This window comes from Helicoverpa zea, chromosome 16 (assembly GCF_022581195.2).
Source record: "Helicoverpa zea isolate HzStark_Cry1AcR chromosome 16, ilHelZeax1.1, whole genome shotgun sequence".
NCBI classification, from domain to species: Eukaryota; Metazoa; Arthropoda; class Insecta; order Lepidoptera; family Noctuidae; genus Helicoverpa; species Helicoverpa zea.
In genome coordinates this window covers 1,053,195-1,074,411 of record NC_061467.1, presented here as the reverse complement: position 1 = coordinate 1,074,411, position 21,217 = coordinate 1,053,195, and the positions used below count along the sequence as shown (strand labels likewise).

The 21,217-nt window shown below is 35.6% G+C and overlaps 1 protein-coding gene across 1 annotated transcript in view; it reads right to left on the bottom strand.

Annotated features, from left to right (window-relative positions):
* Positions 1 to 3,382: 3,382 nt before the first annotated feature.
* Positions 3,383 to 21,217, bottom strand: part of LOC124637323 (GATOR complex protein NPRL2) — a 73,954-nt gene continuing 56,119 nt past the window's right edge. The window contains exons 5-8 of the mRNA XM_047173688.1: positions 7,458 to 7,601; positions 7,155 to 7,239; positions 6,559 to 6,728; positions 3,383 to 6,242 (exon numbers count right to left, since the gene is read on the bottom strand). Coding sequence (XP_047029644.1) covers positions 6,060 to 6,242; positions 6,559 to 6,728; positions 7,155 to 7,239; positions 7,458 to 7,601 — 582 coding nt within the window. The 3' untranslated portion in view covers positions 3,383 to 6,059. The remainder of the gene's footprint in view (positions 6,243 to 6,558; positions 6,729 to 7,154; positions 7,240 to 7,457; positions 7,602 to 21,217) is intronic.

Here is a 21,217-nt window from a genome sequence, read left to right as displayed (position 1 = left end):
AGCGTTCTAATTTTCTACACTATGTGCAGTGCCAAAATATATGACTTGGGTAAAGTTGTTTAAGGTTTATGTGCGAAATGACCGGTTAATATGAGCAGTCGTGTTTGGTGTCTTGTCAAGAGATTCGCTCTGAAGACACAGGCTTGCTTGTTGTGCCTTGCTGTATAATTTTAATAGTTTAAGGGTGTGAAACAAAGATGGTATTGCTCAAACGCCTTCATTTTAACTTTTATTTTTGCCAAAAAAATATTAAATAAATTGCCAGACTTAGTAAATACGCTTCATCTCGGCTAGTATTTTCGGTTCAAATATAGTCATACTATTTACAATGCCCGGTCAATTCCGACTGAACATTATCAACTTTACCCATTTATTAATAGTTTATTTTCAATATTTCAACAAAACCTGAGTTTTTCATTTATTTACAGTTTATTGTTTTATTAGATTGCAAAAATGAAGTAAATAAAATATGATCCTTGAAAGGAATTATTTTTTTGTTTATTAATTTAGTTTGCTGATATAAAGTAGTTAATGTGGGACATCTAGTGTTCAAATTATTTTGCGAGACTGTGGCGTTACATTATAAATCATTATTTCCAGAATTTTCCCAAAATTCAAAGAGAACTTTAAACTAAGGCGTCGTCCTAATTGGCAGCGATCGCACGATGGCGCGATGCGTTTTTCATCTCACGATCTCACGATCTCACTTGCGAGGTTCAAATAGGACACTCTGATGAAATCTGTATGTTTGAACTCATCGAACGACGAGAACGCATCGTGTCATCGTACAATCGCTGTCAATTAGGACGACGTCTTAGATGAAAAACGCATCGCGCCATCGCGCGATCGCTGCCAACTAGGACGACGCCTATGACGGCATAGAAAAATCGTTCGTGAACTATTATGATGAAAGCAGCTTTTATTGCAAAGTTTGTGTAAATGAGTGACTTATGCACACGAATTGTAATGTGCAAAGTTCCACGAGGTTTTTTATTTGCCATGCCACAAAAATCTGTTTTTTTCGCAAAAGTAACAAGTAACAGCTGGAATTACTAAATAACATCTAATTACCTAATTTCTGCAAACAAAAATTCAAAAAATGTAATTTTCTTCAAATTGAACTAATGAATTAAATTTAAATTATGCTTACTTGTTAGCCAGTATGAAAAAAGTAACAACAATAAAGATTCCAGTTGTGTAGTAGGTTCTTGTAACGCCACAGTATACCACAGTGTATCATAAACCAGTATGTCGTCTTCACATCGACTCGTACGCGTGTCCGTATCGCTAGTCACGTTTTTTGTTACCTATATAACTGTTTATGTATTTTGTAACTTATGTGTTATATAAGAATAAATCACTACTGTATTTCATTTGCGTGTTTTTATTTAACCTTCAAATTCAAATAATTTATTTGTTTAAAATGCAGGTTACATTAAAGGTGGATAGGTATTTATTACAGTACCAGATACATTTTGTCGCTTTACGACATGCAAAAGTTTTTATACAAGTCACAAAAATTATAGCGTCAATATTATAGTACTTAACTCTATCAACAAATAATTTAGATAGACACAGCATGCAAAATATATATTTATTTTTGTAACAATTCCGATACAGAATAGAAGGACTTCTCTATAAGCCACGTTTTAAGAATGTTCCGAAATTTGTTAAAGGGCAAATCTTTAATCTTATTAGCAATAGCATTGTATATAAGTCCACACATAACATAACAATTTTTTAAATACATTGTTGTTCTGGGTAAATTATCTAAAACAATTCTGTTTGGATTTCTCGTGTTTCTAGGGTACAACTCCTTGGCTGTTTTAAAGAGATTAGGATGTAGCTTAACAAACTTCGCTGCTTCCAGGATATACATGCCGGCTAATGTAAGAATTGTAAACTTTTTAAAAAGTGGTTTGCAAGATTCCCAAGGTGGTATGCCAGCAATGGCTCGAACACATTTTTTTTGTGCTAGAAAAGCTTTCTGTACTTCTGTGGAGTTGCCCCATAGTATCAGGCCATAATTTAGGATAGAGAATACGTATCCGTAGTATGCCGCTAGTTCAGTTTGGAGTGTAGAAGTTTTGCGTAATTTATAAAGTACATAAACAAATCTATTAATTTTGTCACACACTTTTTCAACATGAGCTTTTCAATTAAGGTATTTGTCTAAGGTGATACCTAAAAATGTTGTTTCATTTACCTCTGAAATCGGTTGAGATGTGTATTTAATTTGCAATCTTTATGTGGTCTACCATATGTGCTAAATTGAATAAAATTTGTTTTATTTAAGTTAACCTGTAAATTATTATTGCTAAGCCATTCTATAATAGAATTTATGGAATTATTTATATCAGAAGTATATGTATCAATTTCGGATTTTTTATCACATGTCACAATTAAAGAAATATCGTCAGCAAATAAAAAGGTAGATTTCAATGTTATGTTTGGAAGATCATTAATATATGTCAAAAATAGTAGTGGACCTTAGACGCTACCTTGTGGGACACCAACATTATTTACCATAGAAGTAGACTTATATGGGCGGAGTTCTTTAGTTTCATCGATATTTACTATTTCATCGTATTGTCTCCTGTCTGATAAATAAGTTTGTAAGCACTTTAATGCGGGTCCTCTAATACCATATTTATTTAGTTTTTCTAATAGTAGTTTATGGGATACACAATCGAACGCTTTAGATATGTCAAAAAAATAACTGTGACTAATTTACCAGTATCTAGATTTTTAACCACGGTGCTCACTAGATCAAAACAGGCTAAAGTCGTAGATTTACCCTTCTGAAATCCGTACTGTTCATTACGTAAAATTTTATGTTTCTGAAAGAAGCTTATCAGGCGTCTATGCATCGCTGATTCAAATATTTTTGAAATGATTGGGACCAGTGCTATGGGTCTATAATTAATCCTTATGTAATAAGTCCTTAAGAAATATTTCACTGTTTATGTGATAATTTTATTTAATTATCGTTATTAACCGTCATCACGTGTCGAGATATCGTTGAGAGCTCGCAATCATAGTCACAATATTTTGATTAACACTTTAATAAACTAGCCAAAAGTCAAGAACAAAAAATAATCGCTGAAAGTTTTGCACAGAGTAATGGCCAGCCACTCAGTCCCGCGTCCAACCAAAAGTGCAACTTGGCTTGCCCGCCGAATCACAAATCATAAAACACCGAGCGCCTGGACCACGGCCGCCGTTAAAATATTTAAAAATAAAAAAGGAAAAACATAACTATGTGTCAAAAAATTCAACCGCTTCGTAAGCAGCGGTGATCGTGCCCAAAAGGCTGGTTGCATTGCCACACGGGGTGGCAATGTAATGGAAATTATTAATATAAAGTATAAAAAGGCAAGTGTATAAAAATAATCAATTTAATGAGTCTCCATTACTTACACGTATTTAGATAAAACATAACATTTATGTACTTAATTAACGAATACACAACGTATAAAGTTAGATGCACGAAACCACAGAAACCTGATAGATTTTTTAATGGATACAATTCTGAGAGAAAAAAACTTGTTTAAGTTCTACTGGCATTTCTTGCGTCTGTGGCGACAGGGCGACGCAACGCCTTTGCCATACAAGTGCGTGTGCGCAGAAATGTCTTCACCAATTAATAAATAGACAGGCCAATATTTTTGACAAAGATTTTTTTGTTTATCCTATATATGGAAGTGGTTGAATTGAGTCTGCTCAGTGTTACGAGCAAATCATTTTCGGTTTTGCGCATTTAACGTTACATGTTGTAAAGCAAAAACGCTAGTTTCATATACATATTTATAGTTAAAATAATATACTTACAATCAACAGGTAATGGAACTGAAAAAAATAGTAACAAAAAAGTGTACTTATTTTGTACCTACTTACACAAAACAGTACCTAATGATAATGATTTATTTACATAATTTTGTTTTTTTAGAATTTACATTTTTAATAACACTTATAAAGTTTTGGTTTTATAAAACTTGTAAGAAAAATATTTCAAAATTTTACCGTTTATGTACTTACTTATTTTACATTAGGTAGGTACTTATCTATAATTATTTTGAAAATAACAAGAATAGTTTTAATGGAAAACAGTGCAATAAATGTATCTCTCAGCTTAAAAACATGAAAAAGCAAGATATGATGATAATCTCTAAAAATAATATCTAATATTATGCATTGATTACGTTTTCAAATATACAAGAAATAAGGCACAAAAGAATCCTGACTAGTTGTGGCGTGTCCAGAAAAATCAATGCAAAGATCGTTAAAAAGGATAAAATTAAACTTTACAATAAAATTAAAAATATAACATACCTGCATAACCTATTCGCGAAATATTTACATCTGAACACGCCTTAATAACAATAAAAAAAAACGAAATTGACGAGAAAAAAATATTTGGGTAATATTAAGAATAACCGGTTGATGCTGACTATAGCCGGCAAAGTCTATAAATGAAAAAGATACACTTAACAAATATACAGATATACACACGACTAGACACCACATGTACAAAATTGTTGAAATATGTACTAAAAGATATTTTTTAATTTTTGTATTACGTGGTAGAACAGTAGGTATTCTGATGCCATAGCGATGTTTTTAAAAGTATTTTAACACAATCGGTGGGTTTCTTTTAATTAAAAATGTACACGTTGTTATGTTAAAGTTGAAAAATGCTTGGTGAAATGATTTCGGCATTGTTATACTGTACTTAAGATATTAATAACCTACTATAACTTCTAAAACATGAATCTAAGATATATGTATTTAAAGAAAAATCTAACATGATAAAATGATCTTCAAAATATAATTTTTCTGCAAAAGACAACACATTATTTTTCTTTGGCTTTTTTTCTTTTTTTTGCAATAAAATTACCCTTTTCATACAGTTAAATGCTGGGTTCCCATAAAATAAAAAATACAGTCCGCATACGAAACGAATCTTTTTTTTGTTTATAGGAACCAGGCATAAATAGAATAGAAGTAGCACCTTCACGGATTGACCGGTAATTATGTACAATTAGTAAAATATCAATAAAAAACATTTATAAAAATATGTTTAAACTTAGAATATTGAGCAGTTATGAACTTGTAAAACTAAGGTATGTTGCACACCAAAACTGATATACTATAAATTGAAATCGAATATAGACAAAGTATCAAAGTTATATTGTAGTCTAAAAACAGTAGTCTAGCTTTCTAAAAAGTGCTAAAGGTAGTATTAGAAATACGAATCAATTAACAAGTCTGCTGTGGAGTACATTTTCACAAAATAACGGTAAAGTTATTTGAAAACAAAAATATATTATTACATACTATGTATAAAACAGATATAGGTACATTTATTACCCTTATTTACACAACTTCGTTGTTCTTATTCATAAACAAAAACTATTTATAGTTTAACTGAATTATAACAAAATACAGAACTACTTAATTTTAGACAGAACTTGACACTTTGGATTTGCCATAATCAAAAGTTACAGTGACAAAATTACATCCTGGCCCCCTAAATGTTTCATTATCATGGTGCACTGTGGTAGAACTCTCTGTACCATCTAGCTAATCTACCTACTCATACTCAATGACTTTGGTTGCCATTATCTCTAAAAACGAAGTAGGTACGTAAGTCTTTTTGGCACATTAGATGAAGCCTTTCTTTACTATTTTTCGTATCTTTTGTGCATTTCTTCATTTTGATGCGAATCTAAAATAACTTACGGCTATCTTAAAATCTTTATGTAACAAATCAGCATTCTTACAATCTTCAATACCTTAATAAAAAAATCATATATTAATAATTCTTCAACCTTTGCCCATTTTGGGACAACACAGGCTAAATAATTCTTCAGATGCGAGACCTACCATTATTTGCAGCTGTCACAAAATCAAACTATGATTTTCATGACATTATTTTATATCAACCAATGATAATCATCTTACCAGAACACTTATTCCACAAAAATCCTCATATATTTTGCAATCACGACACTTCTAAGCTCCATATTTAATTAAACACGACATTCACGCCATCTGCCTCATTTAACAATAAACACGACGTTACTGTCCCTCTCGAGTTGTTCCTCGATCTGTAGCGCGGACAACCCGCTCTGGCAACACAGCTCGTCTAAACACACAAGCCCGTTGTACGTGCGCACGAGTGGCTGACTGTGGTCACTCATGATTGACGCCGTGTCGTCGTTGTGAAGGGTTATTGGGAACTGGAAAAAATTATAAAAATCATTTAATTCACTAGTTTTAACACCTAGGACTACTATCTATTGACAAAAAAAAAAAATATATGGAAGTATTTTTATGGACAAAAGCTGAAATGTTAACTAAACTGTATCCAGAATAAACGATTTCCTTGATTGGGACCATATTTTGCATAGGTCAAGAGACCAAACAATATCTTATCCAAAATAAATTATTTTTTCCATATTTAATAAATAAACAATAATTCATCGAAAAGTTTATACCTAGATTTTAAGTGTGAAATAAAGACACTGCTAGTAATTATTTGTAATCTGTGCTTACCTTATACACCCTTCTAATAAGACCTTCAAGCACTCCAAAGAGTACCAGCTTCCTCTCATTGATGGCCAGCTCCTGAGGCTTCATCCTTCTGCACAGGTCTCTGATGGTGCTACCGTATGACATGCCCGCGTACATGCGGAAGATGTCGCTCACTTTCGGCAGTTGACGGGCTGAAATTGATAGCGTACAATCTATACTAATAATAAAGCTGAAGAGTTTGTTTGTTTGTTTGTTTGAACGCGCTAATCTCAGGAACTACTGGTCCGATTTGAAAATTTCTTTCAGTGTTAGATAGCCCATTTATCGAGGAAGGCTATAGGCTACTTTTTACGGTACGGGAAGAAGTTCTCACGGGATGCGGGTGAAACCGCTGGCAGAAGCTAGTAGTTGATATGTAGGGAGCACGGGCTCAGTAGAATTTAATACCAGCCAGTCAATCCACTGGACATTTTTGCATGCTCTTAAAAGCTGAAGGAGTTTGTACGAGCGCTTTTATCGCAGGAACCACTAGGCCGATACGGAAATTCTTTCAATGGTCGAGTATCGAGGTTGGGTAACCCATGGAGTGTAGGACAACAGTCTTAAATGGTACTTACGAGATCTTGCACAGAAATCGACACATTGTCGTTGAAGTCCTGCGCAGCGAGTCAGCTGCCTCAGCTTAGGAGTAGCACTGTAAACCTGAAAATTTACATATTCTCATAATGATAAAGCTTTTACCTAGCAAATTATTTTGTCAGACATTTTCAAACAAGTAAGTCTGACAACCAGTCTTAGCAATGGGTCATGATAGTAAGTAGTATTAGTGAATAGAGTTGAACCAGTCTTATAAAAATACATTATCTACATTAGGTATACTCTGACTAGCAGTATGATATGACTAGACAGTAGCTACTTACAGCACAGTACTGGAAAATAGGCACGAGCGTGACGACTCCGTAGTAGACGAGGTTCTGCACGCACGCGCGCACCAGGCTGATCTCCACGTCTGTCAGCGCGGCTATCTTCGACACGTGGTTGAAACCGTCTATGTAGGGTAGGATCTGCAACAAGGGTACAAGGGTCTTTGAGTCTACAGAACTTATTAATGTTTTGGATAGAGTCTTTAAAGTTCAGTCAATCAATCATCAATTAAACTGATATTAAAATTCAATCTGAAGAGTTCAGTTGTTCGAATGCGTTAATCTCGGACCGTTAGATAACCCTATTTATCGAAGAAGGGTTTTAAGTTTTTGGGTAAGCGGGATAGATTCCACGGGACTCAGGTGAAAAAGCTGGCGGAAACTAAGTAGTTCCTTAGACGGTAGACAATTCCCAAATGATACTGCACCCGGATTTTCGCTATGTCAATCAAATAGGTTTTTATATTAGAGCGGTTCCCTACTGCAGCATTTTTCAATTCAACGCCTTTACTAATCATCGCCATCAATCCTTTCGCTCCAATTAAGAAACAGAGACTTACAAAATGCTACAATTTTGCTCTCGATACTAAAAATAATACGCTCCACCAGGAAGCGTGGATCACCCAAATTCCCAATTTAGCCGACTGTCAAATAAATCATGGGACATTACGCTACTATTTTAGTGTACCACCAAATGTAATGGTTTGAACTTGACCTTGGAAGTTTATTCCAATAAGAATAATGTTACAAACATTTTATTTGTACTATAGAATGACAAAGTATTGGAGCTGGAGTTGAAATATCAATTTAGTTTTGCCAATACCTATATGTAAATGTAGGAAGAACCACAAGTTCTGTATAGAATATAGGTAATCCGAGATGGATGGTAAAAACAAAACAATATCAGCTATGATTTGAGTTGTAATTGAAAGTTAATTTATGAACAGTAGGTAAGTATTCAATGAACGTCGCGGGCTATTTCAGGGTGACATTTTATTAGAACAATTTACTTGGTTCCACCAGATCCGTTTGGACAGCAAATAAATAATTTTGTAATAGATAAGGTATCCAGTCAGTAGTACTCTTTACTTCCTTCCTCAACCTTCTGGAAGGATTCCTAGTGTGGTTTTTATAGTAGTGTTACATAAGATTTAAGTGGATAAGATTAATCGTTGTTAATTTATACGAAGCCATAGCTCGTAACAGTATCTTTTTATGCCCTGCGGATAAAAGATCATCAATATTTTTACTCAATTGCCCAGAAAATCGAGTTTCCGTAATTTTGCAACGTCGTGTATATATGCCACCACGGAGGAAGGAAAGATAGCGGAGATGCCATAAGGAAGGTAGATCGGGCGCCTTCTTGTAAGTCCAAGTAACGTACGGTAGGCGTGATCAGTTGCAATTCGCGTTCGGGTTCTTTGTCAAATGAAAACCTTCTTGATTCAGAGATTTTATTTTGAAAGCAATAGGTGGGTTCTAAGGAAGGCTTGTAAGCGAAGTATAACTATTAAGGTAGTCTGTGGTGTAAGGGCGGATCTAGTAACGTTTCTCGACCCGCGAACACCTGCATTTTGGCGCGCTACTTTTTTAAGAGATTTTGCGTTATGACATCTCCTCTAGTCATTTTGTTCTCCATGGCCTTATCATTGTCATGCTCCGTTTTATATACGAGGGATTCCGCACTCTTGGCAATAGTCCAGCTTATAGGAGCTTTTATAACGAATACCTACGTGTATGTTTGTTTAACCCGCTTTTATACGAGTTGAGGTAAGAATATAGTTCTTCGTAGAACAATAGGTAGGTGAGTGGTTGGAAAAACAGTAAACTTTTTCGCTACCCATAAAAGATGGACTATATTTCTTTACTGTAGGTGACGCCCACTAGAGGTGGAATGTCTGTTCTGTTTTCTGAACTTGTACCTAATTTTGAAGTTGTTCCCTCATTGTGCAATAAGTAGAGACATTCCAAAGAAAAATCCTCACCCCTTTTATTAGCGTGCTTTTAAAGAATCATTGGTCTATTCGTCCACGGGAACAAAGCTCTTAAGATGATGATGAAACCACATGACACGTCTATTATTTAAAGTGCACCTAATTAGCATAATATGATCCTTATTATATCTGCACTCTCAGTTACTACTACACATACAAACAACATTGCAACATAAGACATATACCTAAGTATATCTATTCTTCCTAATCACGTGTACACAGGGGCCCGATTCTCCTAAGTTAATATTGTCAAAATCGAATAGAAATCGAATCGAATATGATCGCAATAGCAGTTTTAACCATATCGGGCATTCTGCTACTAATAAAAGACCAATCGTATTCGATTGACATTTGATTGGTGTGCGATTGGTCTGCTATTTTGGTGATTTTGGTCTATACGGTAGTTTGCTGTACAATCATTTTGCAATCGTAAATCATTTGCAGACAAAATGATTCATTATTGAATGACAGAAAAGGATAAAAATGTTTATTTCAAAGAAAAAATAGCGGAATGCCACATACGCTTCAATCGTAATCGAGTCGGGATTGGACCTCAGTCGAATCGAGTCGAACGTGAATCGTATGACGCCTAAGTAAAATTAGGAGAATCGGGGCCCAGTGCAGTTAGCAACAGTCTTACCGCGCGTATGGTAACGAGACTAATAGTGCATCTGATTACCAATCGGCCCAGATACAGCGTGGCAACCGGTGCGCTCGCGCATAGAGATAGGAACGACGATTTATCATCATTATCATTCGTCATAATTATTGGCCTAATTTACTTCAAGATTTTGTTGGAAAATTAATGATTTTGTTTTTTTTTTGGCTACTTCTTGGATTTCTCAAGTAACTACTACAAGGAACTACTAAATACTAGGTACTATCTGCCTTATTTAGCTATGTACGCCATTTTCTAACCTAACTTACTTAGAACAGTTGGTTTATTAATCGACTTTATAAAAAAGAAGGTTCTAAATTCGTCGGGATCTTTTTTTTTCGTCAAAAAAGTTTGGAAAATGTTAAATATTCATAGTTTTTCTAAACTTATCTATATCAAAAATAATGTAGGTATATGATTTAACTCTTCTCTAGTTCTCTATAAGCACACAACCCGCTTAAGAAGATGAACAGACAAACAAATGCAGTTGATGTCCTATTTAGTGCATAGCAACAGCGCATCCGTGCCATCCGTACGCGTGCGTCGTGAGTTATACCTCTGTTTACTTGTTAGATTTATTACGTTTGATTATTTGATTTGTTGTGGTGGATGGTGATTTATTTACTTAACGATGTGGATTTTGTATGCCTAAAAATAATATACGATAATTGTTGTTGCTAAGGTCAAGCAGAAGAGAGATGATAGTTCACTAAGTATACCTAAACATTACTATTTTCTTCCTCTCTTACAAACTCGAGCAATTCTTTTTTTTGGGAGGGGAAATCCTCATGGACTTCCTCCGCCTGGGCAGAGGCGGTTCATGTTTCAATCTTCTGTCAAAGGAAAAATATAAGTAAATCAATCATCTATCTGCTTACAAACTTACACCCAAAAACCCGCTCAAGTGCTCAGTTAGATACAACCTTCTTTGTAGTCAAAGTCTATCAAGCAAGTCTAATATATAAAACTTTTATTACCTCCCAAAGTCCCAACACGTATCGCTCAGGTTCCAAGGCCAAATGTTAAGTGAACCTAAGTGATTGAAAGGTATCGATCACTTAGACTCAAGCGAATCAATCATGAACCCGCCTCTTCGGTAATCATATAGGCAAAGAGTTTGTCTATGCCGCCTTCGTTTTTTATGAAGTCTGTGTTATTAGCTATGCAAATATTGACGGGCTTTTTGACAGATTGGGCAAAAGCTAGTGGAGTTTGCTTAGGCAAGTAGGGTTGGTAAATATCAGGGTTCAGGGCTTCAGTTCGTCAGCATTGACATATTTAAACAGTCGACTTCTGTAGGATAAGAAAGAGGGTTCAATTCGCAAAATAGGACAACACGTTAAAGTAATGCAAAACTTGAATGATGGTAACTCAGTTTCTTTGGCATTCTATAAATTAATCTATTAGACCTAACTTGGATTCCAGGAAAGATAAGTTTTTGCAGTAGCTTATTACTTAAAGGTTTAAGTAGTTTTGGACATATCCAATGGACGGTAAACCACTAAATAAACTCAATTAGGTTAATGCCTAGGGCGAACACGCTAACTGCAAATTATCGTACCTATCTATTTCTTCGGATGGGAAATCATCAAATGACCCCTCCCGCTTTTAACAGCGTGAGGGAGTGTCAGACTCTTACTGACTAAAACTCGACATATATATTCCTTCTTAAGCCCTTTATGTACCAGGGCCGCGGTAACTCTTTCGAACAATCCCGCAGCCCCAACTACCTATCTACTTAAAGTTCAAGAGAAATACCTATTACCAAGGATTAATAATCTTCCCAAGTTTGAGTAGTTATTTCAAACTACACAAAACACAATTAAAACAATCTTCCTCATAGCAAAAACAATATGCAAATTATGGATGTTTACTTAAATTTGACGTGGGGCCTTGACTCTGACCTATGGCTGGTCCAATAATAGCCTGACTTCACAATAGGCCGGCCTATTCGAATGAGTTGACAACAGGCGAACTCATCTTGTCATGTCAATTCAGTTCATTGTAAGGGATGAATCGTTGGACTGTGTGGGTGAATTATTTGGTGGACATTGACGTACATTTACATGTCATTGAAGATAACTATTTTATTGTTGTGGGATAAATAGGAGTTGGGAATGAATGCTGGTTATTTGGACTTGGGTTTAGAAGAACGAGATCTTCAGACCACTTTGAGACTGCTAGCGCGCCCGGGGCTGCGGGTTGTTCCGGGGCTACGAGTCGTTCGAAAGAGATACCGCGGCCCTGGTACATAAAGGGCCTATGTTGGAACACGACGGTTTTTAGTCAGTAGGAGTCTGACATTCCCTCACCGCTGCCAACCCACAACGGGAGGGGTCATTTGATGATTTTTGATGTCGTTAAAAACAAAAAAAAAAAGACTGCTAGCGCGTAAGGTATTTTAAGAAGTTTAGACAAAAACATTTAAATCGGAAATAGCTACTCTACTTAAAAATATTTCCGACACTTAAAATTGTATGTATCTATGGTAGAGTTAAATGATGTTTGAGCAGTCTTTAAAAATGAGTGACGTTTCAGTATGATTTACTATAATCTACATTAATTTGCAAAATGTACCCCATTTACTATTTATACGTACCAATATTTCATAATAATCGGCTTCCGTCTGGCAGTAGCAACTAGCAAGAGAAATATTCTCTGATCAAAGAAAACTATAAATAATCATACAATGAACAAAGTAAGAATGATCGCGTCAAAACATTACACATATCCAATTCCCTGCTGTTTACGTGTGGTCCATGTAATACGCGATCATTTCAGAAATTACTGGTCCAATTTGAAATATTCTTTCAATAAAGAAATAGCCTACTACTAGCAGTTCCCCACGGTTTCACTCGCGACCCGTGGAAACTACTCCTCGTACCTGGATAAAATATAGCCATGTCATCCGTGGACAGTGTAGCTTCCCAACAGATGGCAGATTTTTTGAAGTCGGCTTAGAAGTAAAAATATATTTCCTCTTTGTTATACTAGTACATATAGTATTCATTTATCGGAGAAGGTTGTTGGATATGTTTTATACGCGAAAATAGTTTCCACAAGATGAGGATGAAAATGCCGTCAGAAACTAACTAACAATCCACGTGCTATACCCGCTTCCGCTTATGACAAGGACCATACGCCATACACGTGGAGCGGTTCTCTTGCCATAACAACTGCGCGTGCGTCGAATGCAATTAACGGCTTTATTTGTTTATTAATCTTATTGTTGCAATCGACATTATTTATCTATTTATATTTGTCTGTCTGTATTAGACATTGGGGAATCGCTGCTAATAGTTTTTTAAATTGATTGGCACTAATGGTGAACAACACATAATATGTATATCTATTGGAGACGAATGTTGCGATCGCGCCGCGTCTACCGTTTCCAATATTCAATCTTTTGCCTATCAGAGATAGAAATTTGTCATGAGTTTTATGAGTCTAAATCGGATCGAATGAGTCTATATTGGAATCGACCGTTACCTACTATGTTGTCTTTGGCCACAGCTAGAGTAAATTCTAGTCCTGATTATAGCGTGATCTTGAATAGGCATGATGACAAATTTTTAAATTCCTTTGTATGATGTAGGTATACGTCTATTTTATATGAAAAATTATTAATTTTAAGAAAATGCGAAGTTTTTTTATCAAATAATTGCATTTTTCTCTGTCCACTTTAAATCCGGCGCGAAAACGCTTGTCAGTGTCATGTCGTCACTTGTGACGTCACAACTGAAATTACAAGACGCAAGTGAACAACGCTCGTGCAATAATTAAGTTTTTTGTGTTATTAAATATGAATTCGAAAGGGCATAGGTGTTGTGGGGTCCCCCAGTGTAAGAACACATCCAAAACAACTCCTGATAAGTTATTTGTGTACGTTCCTCACAATAAAAAAATACGAAACAAGTGGCTTAAACTTGCAAAGCGAGATTCAAAAGCAATATTGCCCAGGGTACAACTTTATTTTTGTGAAGATCACTTTGATGTAAGTTATTACATAGTTCTCTAGATTCTAGCATAGTTTATAATGTAAATAACTATTTCGAGGTTAGGTTTCATCTCTCATTGTTTTTTAATTAAACTAGTATACTTACATGGAAGTTTTAACATTTCTAAATTCAGCTGAACAAAAATCTTTATTTGATGCCAAAAACTTTCCCAGCATTATGATATCAATTCTAGGCAAATTAGCGCTGTTTGCCTTGATAAATCCGGGCTCCATAACTCGTGTTATAAACAATTAATTAATTAAAAACAAAGATCGCAGTGGAAGTTCACAGTAACGAAATGTGACGTTCGCGCGCTTTCGCGCGAGTTGTTTTCAGAGATGACGTCACGAGCTCTGATTGGTGTTCAAGATATCATGGCGGATTGCCTTATTTCGTAATTTTATTTTATAAAAATACATATTAATCACATTATTAATAAAGAAAACAATGCGCGTTTTATATTCCAAGCTTCAAGTTTAATTTAATAAATATATTATTTTAATGATTTTTGATTACTGTCATCATGCCTATTGTAAATTAATGGAACTTTAGTACTGTATGATTAAATTAAATAAACATTATCTTGCATGTAAATAAAGATTATTTATTTATGCACATATGACATCATGTAAACCATAAACCAGTACCTAAGTAATAATGTAAATATCTTAAGATTTATTTAAATGAAATTACAGTGACCTAAGTATCCGTTAAGACCCTTTAAAGTCATCCATCAGTTGACCAACATTGTTGACGAGCAACAAGAATGTTGCTGGAAACAAATTCTTTGCAACAGGCTGTGTTGCCAGCAACTAAGCAACATGTTGATGCAACTTTGTTTATAAACAAAACTTCACAAATGTAGATTACCTTCTCAGTTTTCAAAGCTCTATTACCAATGACGACACTAAATGTGAAATTAGCAATAAGTATCAAAACACATACTAACAGCTGTTGGTCACGCCACGCTACTCGGAAACGAAATTTAACACCAAATTCCATTGCTGAACATTACACTGCCAACTAAGTACAATATTATTGCAATATACATTGTTTGTGGATGCAGGCAGTGGATGCTTTCTGCCGTGGTACCAATGTTAGTCGGCGCAGCATGTTTTCTTCCATATTTCTCTGTTTGACGTCATTTCACGTGTAACATTCTTACCAGCCATATCGTCTTTCACACAATCCTTAAGTTTCTTTGGTCATCGCTTTTCCCTACATCTATGTACCTATCTCCGTTCATGTTCAAGGGTAGTGGATGATTGAAAAGAATTCAGATGTAGGTACTTAATTGCAATTTACGCTCACGTTGATGTTCACTTGTTTTTAACCCCCGACGCAAAAACGACGGGGTGTTATAAGTTTGACGTGTCTGTGTGTGTGTGTGTGTGTGTATGTGGCATCGTAGCTCCCAAACGGATGATCCGATTGTAATGCGGTTTTTTTTGTTTAAAAGGAGTGTCATTCGGGAGTGTTCTTAGCTATGTTTGGTGGAAATCGGTTCAGGTCTTCAAGGTCATCAGCTCGTTTGTTAGGTGTGAGAAGAATGTTACACGCTCAGTTTACTTGCAAGCATGTGTGGGATCTGAAATTTGAAACACTAATGTCTTCTGGAACCACCGAGCTGGTCTGCTGTTAGGGCACGAAGGTAGGAGACGTAACCCTGAACTGCCTTTTAGTAAACCCATCGAGTTTGGGCTCGTTGAATTTGTCTTGACTAGTTCTCTTCAATTGACGAGAACCTGATACTGGAAATGGGATGTGGCGGATGAAACCCTGGAATGCCGGAATGAAACGGATAAACCGATTTATATCTTCGCTGAAAATCTAGAATGACCAAAGGTTTATGTTTCCTCAATCTGTGCAATTCTCCCAGAGCCAGTATGTTATGAGGATTGTTAAACAGCATCCTTTGTCCGAGATCGCATAGAGCGACCCCATCTTAAAATAAAAGAAATTAACTGAAAGAAGAAAAAATTAAGGAGCTCCTTCAAAAAGCATGAAATAAAATTAAATTATAAATTTAAAAAAAACCCCGACCCAAAAAAAGTACGCAATTAGTATGACAAAAGGTTAAAAATGCTAAACCCTATAAAAAGCAAAAAATAACTTTTAACACTACGTAAGTACCCAACTAAAGCATGTCAGACTAAACTAAATTTTGACGTGTCGGGGGACCGCTCTAATTTATTAGCCTAACGTTAGAAGTAATTAAGTATATACTACTTATAACTGTGTATATAATTGGGTTAATATGGTGGTAAAATATAATATTATATATTAATATATAATATTATATATTATATTTTACCACCAAGGTTATTTAATAACCGTGCAAACCGCAGCGTAAAGTAAAGCTTATCTTAAACACAGATATGATATACAATTGTTTATGAAAACAGTTATCATATTATATTTCAGTGGCCTTGTGGATCCACGTGTAAGCCAGTGCATCTACATGCAGACCACGGAAGAAGGAAAGATAGCGGAGATGCCATTAGGAAGGTAGGAGCCTTCTTGTAGGTCAAAAAACATACGGTAGGCGTGATCAGTTAATAGAACTAACGAAGCGTCCCGGTTCTATGTCAAATTAGAACTAATCTGTCAAAGATTGTTCATATTTGATTGGTGATTTCGAAAATAATGAGCGGTTTCCATAGAAGGCGTGTAAGGACGGACCTAGTAACGTTCCTCGTTCCCCGAACACCCGCATTTCGGGGCGCTGCTTTCTTAGGAGATTTTACGTTATGACATCTCCGTTAATCATTTTGTTCTCCATGATGCAGACTGTATCGCTTACCTATTCATTGGTGTTCAGAGAATCGTGATGGTAAAACCAATTAGTTTAGCATTTTAAATTAATTTACTATGTGGTTGGATTAACAAGTTTCTAGTTTATTTACGCGTGATTTGTAGCGGATTAATAGTTAATTGAATTAAAATATTAAGACGATTGATTGGATAAATAGAAGGCAATAGATATATATATATACAACATGTAACGTAATTAACGCACACCCTCAAACACCCCAATTAGAATATTATGTTATAATCATAATACATACACTGAATTTTTAATTTAACATGTATATGCATTGTTATTTACTAAATTAGTTATACCAATTCTTGGAGAACTTTTTGGTCATACTACTACGCACGCAAATATCGCGCCGCGCGCCGTTCGACTCGACACAACATAACGAAACTACGGAAAAAGCCGACAATACACGAAGTCTTATTACTTTGAGTTACGGTCTATTTGAATTTGTTTTGACTGTACAGGGTTAATATGACAATAATTTCCGTATTTTTAATTATTTTTGGGATAAAAAATTACCTATATTAAAAATGATATAAATCGATTCAGTAAACGATTCTGAACAAACTAATTTCAGGATGTGCGTTAATTAAGTTACATGTTGTATATATAGGATGAATAAATTAATGGGTGTATATCTAGGTATTGCAGTTATTATAGAGTGCAGCAGAGAGAAGTTAAGACAGATAATTAGTAAGACGAGTTACCGTTTTGTTGGAAGCTAGACCAACGAGTTGCTTACATACCTAGGTACATATTAAATTATCAGTACTTATTACTGAATCTTCCAGTCCTGCATTAACAAGATTAACTTGAGACTTATGTAGGTGTTTAACTTATATGTAGATGTAGGCGAAATTGAAAACTCCTATCTGGGTGTGATTATTTACGAAATTCGTTACGAGATTCACTCTGCAAATAGCTTTGAAAATGTCAACCGAGCCATTCCAACCCTCATTTTATTCAAAAGATAGTCTTTTTCAGTCGAAACTCTAAGGAGGTGTCAAAGTATAGAGATATATAGAAGAACCTTCTCCGTTGTCTTAGGCCGTAATTTCAATGGTACAATGCGGTGCGGTGACACGTGTATCACATTGGACTTCAGAAATGGATCTCGTATCGTATCATAATAACATGCTAGTTTGAACTTCGCAGTTCATTCTGTAAATACGAATTATCTATACTAGGTAATATTTTAAAGCTGAAGAGTTTGTTTGTTTGTTTGAACGCGCTAATCTCAAGAACTACTGGACCGATTTGAAAAATTCTTTCAGTGTTAGATAGCCCATTTATCGAGGAAGGCTATAGGCTATTTATCCGGGTTCGTGCCGTGGTTCCTACGGGATGCGGGTGAAACCGCTGACAGAAGCTAGTGTTACATAAACACTGTTGGTAGGTAACTGCGGAGTTTATTTATTTAATAAAAAACAGGGAAAAGGTATCAAACTGAAATACTATTTCTCTCAGAGCTAAAATTAAATCGTAAAGATAAGACATTTTTCAACAAAACATTCATCTTTTTTCGGTTTTCTTCCAGTCTAACGGGAGGCATCTGAGTACCAGTGGTTTACAAAACCTGTCTGAATTCCTTTCACCTGGGCAACCCGATATTTCTCAACAAGGCCTTATTCTCTTTAAAACCTTCTTCGCCATCATTTCAATCTCTATCTTCCTATTACGTCACAATTCAGATAACCACGTTCCTTCCACCTTCACGTAACCAGTTAATGTAGGCGGACTCGTAACGTCCTGCATGTTGACTCGTTACTATCTGTTACACAATGACCCTGACTTTTAACCGTCCGTAGGTACCGTCACCCACGTGGGGGACTTAAAAATAAACAAAATTGTAGCTGTTTTGTACGGTGAGATAACAGATTTTTATTGAATTTGCTCTACGACAATTTTTATTTCGTTTTTAACATCATTTTCAGCAAATGACTTTTCCGCGTTGAAGCTGTGAGAAACGCAGTGTGAACCAATTCTATGCCTATGACCATGCACAAGACATCAAGAGGCTGACTTATACATATAGAACTGAAGTTCTTCTTATATAGAATTGAAGTTCATTCTTATCGAGTGAGCTGCGGTTTTAATCACCTAACAAGCCCTAGTGTCACAGGTTTCTAAAACCCGCCTCTTGACGGCCTCTAACGTTTTGAAGAGTCAATAAGATGTGAAAAAAATATATCGTTCAATTTAAGCAAAATATAGACGAAGCTGAGAGTGTCAGTGGTTATCTAATATAGTAACGGTTACAAGTGGTGGGCGTTTGTATTGAAACTACGTGATAATTGGAGATACGACACCGCGTTACATGATACTACGGAACACAGGATATTGTTATTTGGTGTTAATTTAGATACTGGACTCTAGTTGGTGTGAAAGCCATACCTCCTACCTTTATAAAGAGGTTTTGTGAGTTTATTTTGTGACGCTGTTAGGCCTAATCTCAGGATCCACAGATGATAGTTCTTTCCAAACATTTTGAAACTATTAACCATTCTTAATCGTGATATTATTAAACGGTAAGATGGGTGGATAGACGTTTGTAAGTCTTTCAGGCAAATCAATTGAATGGATTTTGATAAAACATTCTAGTATAAGGTACCTGTAGATTTAACACGATGAGTACGTAGGTACTATTAATATACAGTTTGCTTTACGATTTAAAAGGTATTTTCATCATCACAACTACTACTGCTCTCCAACACTTGGCCCTTCGGTCAAAATTCACTTATCAGGTTTAAATCGGATAAACCGAATTCGTTAAACAAACATAACTAAGCAATCCTAAAAACAAGTTATACCATCCAAAAGGCCCAATAATAAAGAGAAGGGCAAGCAATTGGGACAAGCGGCGATTGACATTCAGAAAGCCATACGGCATACAGGCTCCGCCAGTTTTACCGGTTGCACTGTAAACAAGGATCGCCAAGCTTTCTGATGGTAATCGATGGTTTGGGCTGTGTGATGGCAGGGAGCGGGAGCGATTCATCTATTAGTGTTATGAAGAGGGATCAGGGAATATTATTTTGTTCGTTTGTAAAGGCTCCGAAACTGCTGAACGTATTAGAAAAACTATATATATTTTGTCCGGGTACGGAAAGAAGTTGTCCCGGGACGCGGGTAGAAGTGCGTAATAAAAGTGGTATCCTCCAGATACGCCCAGGGCCCAGATGCGGAGACGCCACACAATTTTAAAGGCAGCTCAAACATCATTCTATGTTTGTGTCACTTAAGCGTAACTTGAAGTTTAGTAAGTAACGTTTGAGTATTTCGAGGTAAATTACCAAAAAGTTGCTCTCACTCTCTTACCTATACCTATACCTTCACAGTGACGAAGATAAAAGGGTTTCTTTTTTGTTTTGCCGAAGCTCCTAATACGAGCTAAAAATCTTTCAGTGGCATGCATTTGTCGAATTAACCTTCACGGCACTGATAGCATAGCATAAGACAATCAGGAAAGCAGCTTAAAATTGAGTGACGTGGACCGACAATCTACTGATAACAATTAGATGTAGACTGATGTAGATAATGGTTTGAAAGATTACTTTTTCCTAAAATATCGAACACGGGACAGTATTTTTTTTTATAGTTTATGATTATTGGCAGACAAGATATTATCCTCATATCGATATGTACCTATATAATATCGGTATTCGTACAAGTTTTCATGAAAATACAAGAGAAATACAAATCATTCAGTCTATCATTGAACATCATTGGCAGTCGTTACTATACGTTATAGTCAGAAGCCAGTAACTCTCACAACCAGTCTAACCTAGGGGTATTGGGTTGCCCGGGTAACTGGGCTGAGGATATCAGATAGGCAGTCGCTCCTTGTAAAACACTGGTACTCAGCTGCATCTGGTTAGACTTTAAGCCGATCCCAACGTAGCTGGGAAAAGGCTAGGCAGATGATTATTCTCACATTTGTACATGTTTTCATAAAAATACAAGAAGTAAAAAATAAAAATGCGAATATTTATTTGAAGCGCTCACACGTGTGTGAACACTTAACTATTTAACGACATACTAAAATATATGACTCATGTGTTTTTATCATTTTCTTTGCACGATTTTTTGCATAGTCATTTGTATTTAAGTAGCTAGTTTATTTTATTGTCCTTGACCATTGAAACACTTTTGCCTTCGACCGTGAAAAAACAAAAGCATTTTTTAAATTACAATACTCATAAATAAAATGATATTGCACAAATATGTACAAAGGTAATCTTAATTTCCTCTTTAATCGACTTCCGTAGAAAATGGAGGTTCTCAAT